At 40.3% G+C, this 14,139-nt stretch overlaps 1 protein-coding gene across 14 annotated transcripts in view; it reads left to right on the forward strand.

Annotated features, from left to right (window-relative positions):
- camk2g2 (calcium/calmodulin-dependent protein kinase (CaM kinase) II gamma 2) overlaps positions 1–14,139 on the forward strand; it is a 57,830-nt gene that overhangs the window by 31,183 nt on the left and 12,508 nt on the right. For 3 of the 14 annotated variants that reach the window (XM_055227386.1, XM_055227387.1, XM_033979382.2), the window contains exons 10-14: positions 2,846–2,968; positions 4,305–4,388; positions 4,461–4,503; positions 6,234–6,293; positions 9,084–9,124. In XM_055227386.1, coding sequence (XP_055083361.1) covers positions 2,846–2,968; positions 4,305–4,388; positions 4,461–4,503; positions 6,234–6,293; positions 9,084–9,124 — 351 coding nt within the window. Of the gene's footprint in view, positions 1–2,845; positions 2,969–4,304; positions 4,389–4,460; positions 4,504–6,233; positions 6,294–9,083; positions 9,125–9,742; positions 9,776–13,262; positions 13,344–14,139 lie in introns of all 14 variants that reach the window. The other 11 variants (XM_055227388.1, XM_055227389.1, XM_055227382.1 and 8 more) reach the window with 6 other exon arrangements.

Here is a 14,139-nt window from a genome sequence, read left to right on the forward strand (position 1 = left end):
ATAAGGACTGCATGATTATTTTTATATGTAGAATACTTCAGTTTGTGGTGTTTTACTATTTATAATGCCTCAAAATTAGCATTAGCGTTAGCATTGAGACATAAACATCTCTTTTTCTAAACACTTTCTGTGCTGTTTAACCCCCTGACCTCTGACCCCTGACCCCTAACCCACCTGCAGCTCCCCGTCACTGCTTGATCTTTAAATATTTATTCATTTTCGAGTGGCTGAGCAAAAAAAGTCAGAGATAAAACTGGACAGGAAGTAGTGACGCTAACAGTGAGGTCGCCGGGCGTTTTATCAGTCACTTTCTTTCCGAATAAGTAAAGTTTATTCTACTTTCATCTACTAGGGCAGGGATGTCTAAACTTTTTTCACCGAGTGCCACATACTGAAACATATTTGAAGCAGAGGGCCACAGACCAGCGTCGATACGAGTCAAATTGTGCAGCTAACACGGCTTTGACAGAGACATTACACCTTTAATAAGACTTGGAAGATTATTTTTAGGTCCGTGTCGCAATGTGATGTGACGTTATTCGGGTTATAGAGGTAGAATCGCTTCAATTTGTAGTAAAAATATTTCCTGATCAATTGGGCCAGTTTAGGAGGAGGTGTGAGGACCAACAAAAATTGGTCTGAGGGCTGCATTTAGCCCCTGGGCCGTAGTTTGGACAGGCCTGTACTAGGGGAATAGTTATATTAAAATGAAAATAAAACAGATCATGAGTTCAGTATAGTATAGAATTAGTAGCATGTAATTAGATAAAATTGTTTGTTGTATAAATAAAGAGAACATGGCCGTGTCCGTTGGCCGTTTTTACCACATCCTGTCATAGTCCTGCGGGATAGTGGAATTTATTATCCGTATTAATTTCCATAGCACAAAGCAGTCGCATCTAATGAATGTGCATAATATGAGCTCTGATGTGAAGTGATGGTGACAAGCACTTGTATTAACGCTCACCTCCTCAATGTCATCGGCGACGGGGACAGACTTATTCTCCAGTCAGATAAATGCCTTTATTATGCAATGAGGGGCAACGGGGTTTAGATCTGAAATGATGAAGACCTATCGTATACGTGCGAAAGAAAATTGAATTTGGTTTTAAAGAGGCGCTCATCCAAGTGGGTTCTTCAGTTTTGACCTGGTTCTGTAAGTCACTGTCTTAAATATAATCTGAATGTCTGTGTACAAATTTCCACTGGCCCGCAGCCTCTGGATTAAAAATAATTATGTGTGGCCCGTTGCCCTGTTGACCAACGTAAAATACACATTTACAAGCGATATTATATTTCACCGAGGATGGCAGCAGGTCCGGGCCGTGCTCCGAGGTCGCGCTCTCACTGACTTTTAACGGCAATCGGATAAAGACGACAGGTTTAAAGAAATTCGAACATTTGCGCAGAAAATGCTGAGTTTGTTTAGTTCTCGGTTATGAACTTTAACAAGAACCGTGCGAGGACAAGACTGACTCGCCTCCGTGACGTTTTGCGCGTCCAAAGCGCCGTCTTTGAGCCAGACCGGGCCGATTTACTACAGTCCAGATCTCAGTTTCAGTCCAGTCTCAGTTTGTTTGGTGAATAAATTTGAAAATCTCAGTGAGTTAATTTTATTGTGATAATCAAAACCACAGATTAAATGTTCACTTTTTCATATTTATAATCTGTGTATAGTTCATTTTGTTTTTGAAAGGTGAAAGCCAGTTGCAATAAAAAGCAAAAAAATAATTAAATAGTTCATGTGCATTTAATATTAATGGTTCAAAGAAAGATCAGAGTGAATGTTCGGCCCCCGCAGCTTTTCACCTCACCGAATCTGGCCCTCATTGCAAAAAGTTTGGACACGTTTAAGTTAAGGAACAGATATTAAGGTGGTAACTTCCAGATTTTTTGTCAGAACTGAAGAAGCTCTGTGTTCACTCTTAAAAACTTGTGTCCAGTAGACTTAATTCAATTTTCTTTTGCGATGGAACCTACCTGGACGACTGAGGGTTTGCACGGACATTATCGCATATTGCAAGAAACAGAACTGATACTTTGCAGTGACACAATGCGCACATTAGCAATAACTACCAAACAAGTTTTAAGATAAGTCTGAAAACTCAAGGAAAAAAAAACCTAAATGCATTTAAACAACACATTTTCAGGAGCTTGTGATCAATACAAGTGTTCATGGTCCTGTTTAGGTGTTTGATTTCCAACAAAAAGGGGAGAGTGACTAAATAAAAAACTGTTGGCTAATGCTAGCTAGCTTCTGACTGTAAATTTATGTGAGAGAGACTTGTTTAACAGCACAAAAAATACAAAAAAATTGATTTAAACAGCACATTTTTAGAAGACTGGGATTAATATGAGTGTTCATGGTCCTGTTTAGGAGTTTGGTTTTCAACAAAAATAACAAGAGTAACTGAAAACTGTTGGCTAATGCTAGCTAGCTTGTGACTGTAATGTTATGTGTGAGACTTGTTTAACAGCACAAAAAATACGAAATTGATTTAAACAGCACATTTTCAGGAGCTTATGATCAACATGAAGGTTAATGTTCCTATTTAGGTGTTTGACTTCCAACAAAAAGAGAGTGACTAAATAAAAAACTGTTGGCTAATGCTAGCTAGCTTGTGACTGTAATTTTATGTGTGAGAGACTTATTTAACAGCACAAATCAGCTCATCTGTCAGTTCTTTGTGCTCAAATAAACCTCAGATTAAAGTCTAACTTGAGTAACATCTCTTCAGACAGAGCAGTGCCTTCAATTAGCATCACACCCCCAGGGAATGTTGATGACGGCAGCTGCAGAGTTATCAATAGTGGCTCCGTCTTTATCGTTTTGCCTTCTGTTTAGTTTCCATCTCCGGAGTGGGACACTGTGACCCCAGAAGCCAAGAATCTGATCAACCAGATGCTGACGATCAACCCCGCCAAAAGGATCACCGCCGACCAGGCTCTGAAGCACCCCTGGGTCTGCGTAAGTCACACCTGTCCGCTGTTTACGCTCAGAACTGCTGCCAAACGCTGCTACACGGCTTTATTAAAGAAGACCTATCGTGCTTGCGTCCGCTATATACTTATAATTTTACCGCCGTGCATCATCATGTTATAATTTGCACATTTTAGATCGCAATATTCTTCTAAAACGACTTAATAAAACAAACAAATCCGCTGACGTCCGGGTTAGAAAACTGCGGTGTCCGATGGGAGCTGACGTCGTGTAGCTGTCGGCGCCCCCTATGGATAACCGCACGCCATTTGTACTAAAAATGACTACGTGACGCTTCTGAATCCTACGAGTGTCACAGATTTAAGAAAATAAAATTGTAGAACGAAGTGTGTATGTCACAGTGGGCGTGCGCAGGTGGTGGTGAAAACGGGAATTACAAAATGGCGTCTTGAAAATAAGCAATTAAAGATGTAAGAATCATTCCAAAAACAACTTTGAGAGAGTAAATGAGAAGGAAACAACTATAATATGGTTAAAATTCGCTCATTTTAACGGCACAGTCCTGCTCTCTCTGTCTACTCTTCTTCACTTTATAGCCACACGTACGACTGTTACTTTATTTAATAACGCGTCTCCTTAGAAATGTAAAAATTTACAAACAATTTCGACTATAATTTTACAGGATTTTGTAGGGTTCAGTGTTAAAGAAGTGGACTAAGTGAGTGTGACGTCACCCAGAGCGTTCAGCTCCAGTCAAACGAAGCTAATCAACGCTAGCAGTTATAGCGGCTAATTTGGAGCCGAGTTGCATATTAAGAATTCCGATCGCGAGTATCATAGCAACCAAAGAGCCAATCCGGAGCGAGGCTGTTGAAGGCAACGCCTCCTCTCGCCTGCATCCTGTTGGTTTAGCGGAGAACGGGCGCTTAGCGATCAAAGCTGTTGCTAACGCTAACAGGAGCAACCTTGGAGGAAGAAGGCGCCTTAATCGTCTGTTATTAATGTTCATATCTTGATTTACAGACACAATAGTGAAATAAAAACACCAGGATTGTGTAGAGCGGGTTAATACGAACATTTAAGACCAAAATGACGAGTCTGATGGCAGCAGGTACAGAAAGAGGAGCGACAATTCCAAAGTAAATTGAATTGGAGTCAGAGTCACTGGAGCTGGAAACGCGCCCAGGCTCAATTCGTATTTGGAACGCGGCGGCTAGCACGTTAGCTATGTCCGTTTATATGTACAGTCTACAGTTCAGAGCGTTCAGAACTTCAACATCTCAGAACTACCCTGAACGCAGATGACTTTTTACTGTGAGAACATTTTAAGAACATTCATTATAACATGACTTTTTATCCACAGCAACGCTCCACCGTGGCCTCCATGATGCACCGCCAAGAGACTGTGGAGTGTTTACGCAAATTCAACGCAAGGCGAAAGTTAAAAGTAAGTCTGGTGAAATAAGACGTACACATGTGGTATTTGGAAAGTAAATAATTTTAAATCTTTCTTCTCCAGGGAGCGATTCTCACTACGATGCTGGTGTCCAGAAACTTCTCAGGTGAGTATCTCTTTAAGATCCGTCTACCGTCTTGTGCACTTTTCATTTGTCGTTGCTAAAAAATTAAACCAAAGTGAACGTAGATGTTACTAGTGGTTGGAAAAAGCGCATTTATGTATGTGGAGGTTAACGAATGCAGTTTGTAAGTTAAGAAGTTTAGAAGAAGTAAAAAAAAAAGGTTGTTATGAGAAAACAGGAAGCAGATATGTGTGAAAAGCCCTGAAAGGAAACAGCTTACGAAGGTCATTTTACATAGTACTGTTTAAAATGCAGAACAATACAAACAAAGACAAAACGCACAACTGCACAGGTCTATTTAAAACATTAAAAACAGGAACAGGTGTGAGTTTAAAAGTTTTTCACCCGATTAGTGCATTAGCGGCACCAAAATATCCAGTTTCGCAAATGTATTTTACAGTTTTAGGAAGCAGAAAAAACAAAAAACTATTGCGTGGACCTTGTATTAAAAGTTCCCGTTTCAAAATTCAACAAACAAATGAGATATTGAGTTATTTTTATTGTCGTAATCCCTAAATAAATACATTTTATAGAGTGTTGTTGTCTTCTGACAGATCACGATAGCCAACCTGCTTTTTCTTAGCGTGTACAACTACTTTATGAATCACTTAACAGGTTATAAAAACGCATTTCCATCCTAGTTCGCATTAGATTATCTGCGCTGTCTTCAGTTAAGTTTTTCCCTCTTAGTGACTTTGGCTTGGATTTCCATCTTGTAAGCAGTTTGATCACCTAAATGGAGTGCATGTTGATTGAACACCCAATTTGCGGGCTGGCCCCTGTCCTGCCAGTCTAATGAAATAATGTTATGTGTGTGTGTACTCCGAGTAAGGCTGAGTGACTCCTGTGGTCAGAGTGGATTTAGACTAGAGATGGCAGACAAACCCAAGCTCTGAACTGCATTATAAGAAGGTTGGAGGAAGGTTTAGCGAGTTAGCGAGTCGTTAAAGTGCCCGTATCACGCCGTTTTATGATCTATGTTATTATAATGTCGTTTCCTCGTCACAAACAAACCTGGAGTTGTGTTTTTATGGTGCATATTTTAATATTTTTAACTGTTTTAATATGTCAGTTTATCATTAGATACACAGTTAAACAGCCATTTTTTCATATCTATGCAAATCCATCTGCAGTATTTGTAACTTGAATAATAAGGTAATAAATATAGAAACGGTTAATTAACAAGATTCAAAAGTAGCTGCATTTATTTGACATTAAATTTGGTTGCATTTAGTGACATTTATCTTACAGTTTGTTACATCTGGCCCTTCGAGAGCGGCCATTTTGTTGATGTGGCCCTTTTGACGCTCCTGATTTAGAGCTTTGGGGATGTAGACGGACTAATAACGCATGTGTGAATGAAACAAACGCACAACTCCAGGTCTGTTTTTGAGCAGATAACATTATAACATGACTTAAAGACACTCACAAGAGTCCATTTTTGTGTAATATGGAACCTTTAAAACGTGTTCACTTCATGGTCGCTGTGCATTTTCATCAATATAAGCGTAATTTCCTCTGATCTCACTCTGCTTTTGTGGACTGGAAAAAGAGATTCAACCAGTAAATTATAACATTAAAGAGGTTAAAGGTTAAAGAGTGCATTTAAACTTGTAAAAAAAACAAAAAAAACACAGATACTTGTAAACTTTAGGCTATAGTGTCTCTGGTCCCAGCTAAGAATACACATCCAATCCCTCTCTGTCCATTAGTGGGACGGCAGCACACCAGCCCTGCCGCTACCACCAGCACTGCCGCTATGGCTCAGGAAGGTACGTCTGCTACAGGGGGGCGGAGCTACGTACTGCCAACTGCCAGCCAAGCCCACACTGGGGGCTGCGGAGCTCAACAATCCCGCTCATCGTTAAATTAAAGCCATTTCGGGGTCTGATGGAAAATTTCCCATTGATTTATTTCTATAGACTTTCCGAACACGTGAAATATTTTGAAATGTAAAGAAAAGCTGCGTAGAAACCTAAAATTCTTTCCAAAATTGCTGTTTATAAAGTGATTAAATTAAACGTTTCGATGCTGATTAGCTCCTTACGCGCTTTGAAACGTCTACAATCTGAAAGTCTATGGGGAAAAATAGATGGGAATTGTTCTTACAGAGCACGAGGAAAAGGGCAAAGGAGCGGGACCGTTGAGCTCCATTGGCACGTACCCAGCCGTAAACCCCACGCCCCAACTGTAGCCCATCCATAAGCCTGCTGCCTGCCGCCCCAAACGTAAAAACCCCACCAATATACATATATAAATAAACCAATAACCGCACAATCTCCCCACTCCTGACCTTTCGATTACCGAGGCGTGACTGTATACGAGCGCTCCTCTTGAGAGAACGACCTGTTTAATTTTCAGCATCCAACGCCGGGGACATTTAGCCGACACGTGGCATGACCCCGTGACCTCTTGTCTAAGTTACCGCAGCTGCCACCTGGCCCGCTCTAACGCCAGCTCGCATATCATCACCGCTGTGGATAATAGTCTTAACCTTTAATTCGACAAAACAAACACAGCGGTATCCAGACAGTGTCGCACTCTGAAATGCATCCCTCTGAGTTTGGTTTCTTTTCGAGTCTGCCTGTGCTAACTGCTACTTCTTCTACCGTTAGTGATCCGAGCATGTGTTTTTAAGGTGGATGTATAGTGCATGGGGAGCTGAATGCGCAGGGTGGATTTTATGATCTGCTTGCTCTGTTGTTTTGGTTTGACTAATGACATTTTCCATTTAAAAAAATCCAGCGTGACAAACTCTAGCATTAGCGACGTTAGCACAGTCTCTAAATATGTAAGATACTCCCCCGAAATAGTTTTTTTCTACTAAAAAACTACTGCGTTATGTAAGTTTTCTGGTGGGGGGCCTGCACCTCTGTTATTGCTTTGGCTGGAATGTTCCGCACAATGATCTTAAACATATTTCTCTTGTTTTTATTCAACTACAACTGTTTTTATCGCTTAAAGAAATTAAATTCGAAAAGCGTGCATACTGGTGGAGTGGACTCTCTTCGCTTCTCCAGCTTGGCCTTGTGACGTCGCTTACTTGTCATTTTTTTTCTTTTTATTAAATATACAGAGAGTAGATTTAGGGGAACAATTAATAAAATGCTAAATAAAAATTCCGTGATCATAGGAAAAATAGTTTTATCTCTGTCTACTCTAAATCTTCTGTTTATAGCCGCAATACGACTATTACATTATTTAATAACGTGTCCCCTTAGAAGTGTAAAAATATATGAACAATTTTGACAAAGACTTCACAGTATTTTGTAGAGTTCAGTGTTTTTTTCAGGTTCACGTGTGTTCAGAGCATAAACTGTGTAAAGAAAATGAAGCTCATCGAGGCAAGAGCAGTTATCGCGGCGAATCTAAAGACAAGTTGCATATTAGGAATCACAACCATGAGTATCATAGCAACCAAAGAGCCAATCCGGAGTGAGGTCGTTCAAAGGTAACGCCCCTTCTCGCCCGCACCCTGTTGGTTTAGCCGGGAGCGGGCTCTTAGAAACGCTGTCAATCAAACCTGTTGCTAACTGTAGCGGGAGTGACCTCGGGTAAAGAAGGCGCCTGATTCGTCTGTTATTAATGTTCATATCTTGATTTGTGGACAAAGTAGCAAAATAAAAACACGATGATCACGTAGAGCGGGTTAAAACGAACATTTAAGACCAAAACGACGAGTCTGACAGCAGCAGGTACAGAGAGGGGACATGGTTTTATAATGTAAAGTGAATTGGAGCCAGAATGGACGAAGCCAGGAGCGCGTACATGCTCACTTCCTATTTGGAACGTAGCAGCTAGCACGTTTAGCTATGTCCATTTATATTAACAGTCTACGCTCCACCTTCCTCTCATCCAAAAGAGACGTTTGCAAGAGGCTTTTCCCTGAGCCGTGTTCTCTGTCGTCACCATCACCGTTTCGGGCAATGCCATAACTTCTCCAGACAAAGGTAGCGGACCCTCCACGAGAAAAGTTGCATACTACACCTATAAATTTTTTTTAAAAGTCTCGCAAATCCCGTAGTGAAGCTTCAAAGTGGATGCTGCATGCTGGACATGTTAATGAGACCTGGTCATTGCATGATACCAGCTGTTACTCAAGTGATTTCGGTAATAAATGTCTCTTATTGTCTTTCACTGTCCCGCTTTCTGCTTTAATTGGCAGGTAAGATGTCAACGCTCAGTACTTTTAAATACTTTTATTAGAATACGAATGAGAAATGTACCTGGATTTGAGCTGTGTGGGGTTTTTTTACTGTTGGTGAATGGAAATATTAGTGGTTCAGCAGCAAAAACGGATCTCAGTTTTGAAAAATTAGGGTTAGGCTTAGGGTTAAATGTGTTTTTCTTACCATTTTATTCTCAATATATTAGTGTTTTTTATCAAGAAGGGATGGAATAATATTGTAACAGCAGTTTGGCTTTTGAAAATCTTACTTTACTAAAAGAAAACACAAGCTTCCGATAACTTTTTTAAATGGAACGTAGCTGTTTTTGCAAATGAACTCTTTATATTTTATACATCCAGATTTCTACCTCACTAATTTCCATTTTTGTTACAGCTTGCAAAACTTTACTAAACAAAAAGTCCGATGGCGTGAAGGTAAGTCTCTCTCTTCTCCCGTTTGTCGTCTCTCCTCTTCTCTCCTGTCAATCTAATCTATCATCTTTAAACTTCTCTCCTAACAACTACTTCCCTTTTTAACATTCAACATAAAGATCAGCGAAATACAACCGCAGGTCTCTTCTTGTAAACCCCGAAATCCAAACAAGAGTTGCTGCAAAAACACAAAAGTACATGACGTATTTAGTTTTACCTTTTGCTTTACGAGTTTACGCAGTGTCCGTGCATGCAGTGACGAGACATTTTGAGGAATTTCGAAACAAAATGTCAAGAATCTAATGGGGAAAAATGACCAGCCAGCAGTGTAGCTCCAAAAATATTAACCCCTTTTTATGTTCAAAGCATGTGCAGTTTTTATTATTATTTATTTATTCTTATAGGGTTTCAAGCACTACCAAACGTGAGACTATTTTAACGAAAGAAAATCAAAATTCACCGGCATTTTAACAGCTAATACCGGTACTTGTTTGTGTCTGGATTTTCCCGATGTGCTTGGAACCCACAGAACACTGCTTGCACTTATACCTACACGTTTGATCAGTTCCTTGTTTTTTTTTTCTATGATTATTTTGCCTCCTCTTCATTGGCGTCTGTCAGAAAAGGAAGTCCAGCTCAAGTGTTTGTTTAATGGTGAGATCGGCTGACGTTTTTGTTCGCTCGTCTTTACTCCCCCCTGTTTTTTCTCGTGTTACTCGGTTGGCAGAGGTGCTTTTTTTTTTACACATCATCTGTTTCAGTTTCAGTTTCCTCCCCCTTTTCCCCCCAACTCCATCCAACATCTCCAGTATCTCCTTATGCCCTAAAAAAAACCCCAACCATATATTTTAAACCCAAACTAATCTTTCCTCCAGTCATATCATATTTATCATCGCTCATTCTCAGGAGTTGACGTTTGGCCTGGCGTCTCAGGCTGAATAAACAGCAGACAGCACTTGATATACACCACCAGTCAAAACTTTGGACACGCCATCTCGTTCTGTGTTATTCTTTCCTTTATTTTTTACTACTTTTTAGCGCAGACCGTATAAAGAAATGGACCGAGCGAGCGTGGCGTCACCCGCGGCGTCAAATGAAGTTCATCGAGGCTAGCGGTTATAGCGGCAAAGTTTTAGCCGAGTTGCGTCTTAGGAATTCCGCCCACGAGTATCATAGCAACCAAAGAGCCAATCGGGAGCAAAGGTGGCGAAGGTAACGCCCCCTTTTCTTAGCACAGTGTCAATCAAACCTATTACTAATGGTAGCGGGAAAGAAAGCACCTTATTAATGTTCATATCTTGATTTTTATGGAAACTATGGCCCTCAGACTGATTTTTTTATTGACCGAACTTCAGCTGGACTGGCCCAATTGATCATAATCAGTACGTTTTTTACGACAAATTTGAGTATTTCTACCAATATAACCCAAATAACATCACATTCCATTGTCAAACAGACCTAATATTAATATTTCAAGCCTTATTTAAAGTATGTTAAGTGCACCCATCTGAATTATCCACTGTATTTGTATTTATCACTGGTCTGTGGCCCTCTGAGTCGAATATTTTTTCAAGATATGGCCCTCGGATCATGTAGAGCGGGTTAAAAACGGACATTTAAGGCCAAAATTACAAGTCAGACAGCAGCAGTTACAGAGAGAGAGGCGACGGTTTTTCAATAGAAAGTGAATCGGAGCCAGAGTCGATGGAGCTGGAAGTGCAATCATGATCACTTCCTGTTTGTAACGCGGCGGCGGCTAGCGGGTTAGCTTTGTCCGTTTGTATATACAGTCTATGCTTTATAAACACACAGAAGACATCAAATATATAATGTAAGATAAATGGAATTACGCAGCAGAAAAACAGTTAAATAATTCTACTATTTTTTTTTGTAATTCAGATTCAAATCGCTAAATTTTCTGCCCTTTGCATTGTCGAAAAACGTTCTTTTCTCGCTACATAACTCCACATATCTTACTTCATATGTTTGATGTCTTCCGTATGTATCTAAAATCTAAAAATAAAACATAAAAACACACTGCCTGAGCTGGTATGTCCAAACTTTTACCTGGGAGCGTATGTAACAGTCACACATTGATTTTTAATTGTTCCTTTTTATGATTTATTTGGAGCATCCCGCTGTTGAAGCCTGTCTTGGTCACCTGCTCAACCAACTCAAATTCCCGTCTCTACTTTTCCAGCTATGGCTCGCTCACATTAACCACTTTGTGCAGTTATAATTAAATTAAAGGCTTAAGAGGCTGTTTGATATGAGAGATCCACAGTTGAACTCAGCACTTTTGTTAAGCTGCGAAAGTGGTTTGGTTCTACCGCATACAACACATACTGTACATAGCTCTTTAAACCACACGAGCCACACTAGGCCACGCTCGCTGCTTTGCTACCTAGTTTAGAAACTTGGCTCCAGTCGCCCGTTTTCTAACATATTTGCCGAGCTTAAGCCGCAATCCTTTTGTTATTTTAGTCCAGCGATATTGAACAAATCTTCTTTGGATTGATGTGAAACCAGGTCCACAGAACGCAGTCTATTTCTGCTGCTTCATTTCAACAAATATGGGATTTTTTTTGTTGTTATTTTTAGCGCACCGAAGGATATACTTCTCCGGTGTAAAAATATATTACCTCTTTTTAATTACATTTGGCTATTGTAGTTTTGTTGTTTTGTTTTTTTTGTTGTTTTGTTTTTTTGGCAGCATGTGAAACACTTTGAAATGAGGACTACAAAAAGTTTGGACGCATCCTCTTATTCACTGTTTTTTTTTCTTTATTTTATCTACTTTCTACGTTTTATATACACACACGGCGTCTACTATATTAAGTAAGATATATGGAATTACGTAGAAATGAAAAACGTTAAATAAATCTACTATTTTTTTATATTCAAATCCTCTTTGCTTTGTCGACAAATATTTAGTAGACCTTTTTAACTTACGCTACACAATTCCATACGTCTTGCTTTATATATTTGATGTCTTGCGTATCTAAAATGTTGAAAAGTAGTAAAAATAAAGAAAAAAAAACACTGAATTAGAGGGAGTATCCAAACGTTTCCCTGGTGCTGTTTAAATCTACACTTCCAGTCAAAAGTTTCGACACACAAACCCATGGACAGGGCCGGTGCCAGCGGGGGGGCTCGGCCAGTGGTCCCCCTATAGCTCCCCCTAAAGACTTTTGCCCCATTGCCCCATTTTCTTATTCTTAACACATCCAATCATGACAAAAAAAAATCAAATGGCAACTATTAAGTGTTTAAAATGAGACTAACAAAACACTTTTTAAAATTCATATTAGTTTTTTTATGAATCGCTACAGGGGCTAACTACATTTTAACTGGTTTAAAACAGCGACTAAAACATGGTAGGGGCGGAGAGCATCAAAAGCTCTAAACCACATGTGTCAAACTCGAGGCCCACGAGCCAAATGTGGCCCGCCGTGTCATTTTACGCGGTCCACAACAAAGTATATGAAAGGTATGACTGTCTTAAAATGTCAGTTTATCAGGAGATAGCAAGTTTTAAGCCATTATTTTCTACATCTATTGAAATACATGTGCAATATTTAGAAACTGATTAAGTAATAAATACAGAAAGTTCATGAACAAGTTAAAAAAAGTAGTTACAATTATTTTATGTTACATCTGGTCATTTGAGAGCGACCATTTTCCTGATGTGGCCCTCGGAGAAAATGTGTTTGACGCCCGTGCGCTAAATTAACATGTTAATTAGCCCCCCCCCCCCCATAGCTTCTCCTTTCAGAAATACCTGGCGCCGCCCCTGCCCCGCCCCATCTTCTTAACCCAGATGGTAGTACTGCAAGTAGCTAAGTCGTTTCTGTTATTTTTTTTAATTTTCAAACCACAATAAAATGTATTTTCACTGCATGCACTGACTCAGACCAAAGTTATGTTCGCTGTAGCTGTCTCATAATTACCCCGGTCAATTAACTGAACCACTTAGGCTATGCTAGTTTTATTTGTCCACTGCTCCTAGCTCCTAGCGCAATCCGATTTGAATGTGGCCCCTCAGGTTTGCATTGGCCCGCCGACTCCGCCCCCCCCCCCACCCCCTTCGTCTCCAGGAGCGGCGGGGGGCCCTGTTTTACGTTGTGTTTCTTTGCCTCAGTCGCAGGGAAACAACAGTAAAAACAGTGTAGTAAGCAGCAGCAGCACCAAAGACAGCAGCATGTCATCGTCAGCTCCAATGGTACCTCATCTTTGTTTGGTTTCTGCTTTAACTGAGCTCCATTTCACCCACTTCTGTCACCCTCTTGACCTTTTCGCCCATTTTTTCAGTTTGTGAGTTTATATTTTATTTATTTACTTATTTCTTTTAGTCTGTGCTTTGTGACACCACCACACTTTCCATTCTCTGCCTATCTGCTTCTGTTTTAACACAAACGTAACCCGCTGGAGGTGTTTCTTTTTTTTTTTTTTTGATGACTTGTTAAACGGCACAGCGCTGGGTGATTGCGGCGGTCTCCGTGTGGGCTCGTGTTTTACCCAGACCTCTCGTTGACGTGTTTACAAATCCGCTCGGTCTGCCGCTCTGACGACCGAGGAGGAGGAATGGCTTTCATTTGCGCTCAGCCAGCAGACACCTCAATCACGTCCCGGTGACTGGGCCCCGGCGCGCGCTGGATGATCCCAAATTAGCAGCGTTGCCATGGCGATTAATGATTTAAATCTTCTGAATGGAGGGGATTAAAAAAAGTCCTTGAAATTTTGCCACGTTGCGCTGTTTTCTGATCTGTTCTAATGTCGTTTCCTCGTCACAGACAAACCTGGAGTTGTGTTTTTTTGTTTCATTCGCACATGTTTAACACACAAATCCTGCGTATTTAGGCTGAAAACGCTATGTTCCACTTTGTGATGTCATCAATTGGTAATACAGGAAGTGTTCCACTGTGTTTTCTGTGTTTCTTTCTGTGAATCATTTGGATCGTTTCAGCTGGAACACACAAACCCTGCATATTTAGGCTGAGTTTTTCTCTCAAACTGAA

This window comes from Periophthalmus magnuspinnatus, chromosome 15 (genome assembly GCF_009829125.3).
Source record: "Periophthalmus magnuspinnatus isolate fPerMag1 chromosome 15, fPerMag1.2.pri, whole genome shotgun sequence".
Taxonomy (NCBI): domain Eukaryota; kingdom Metazoa; phylum Chordata; class Actinopteri; order Gobiiformes; family Gobiidae; genus Periophthalmus; species Periophthalmus magnuspinnatus.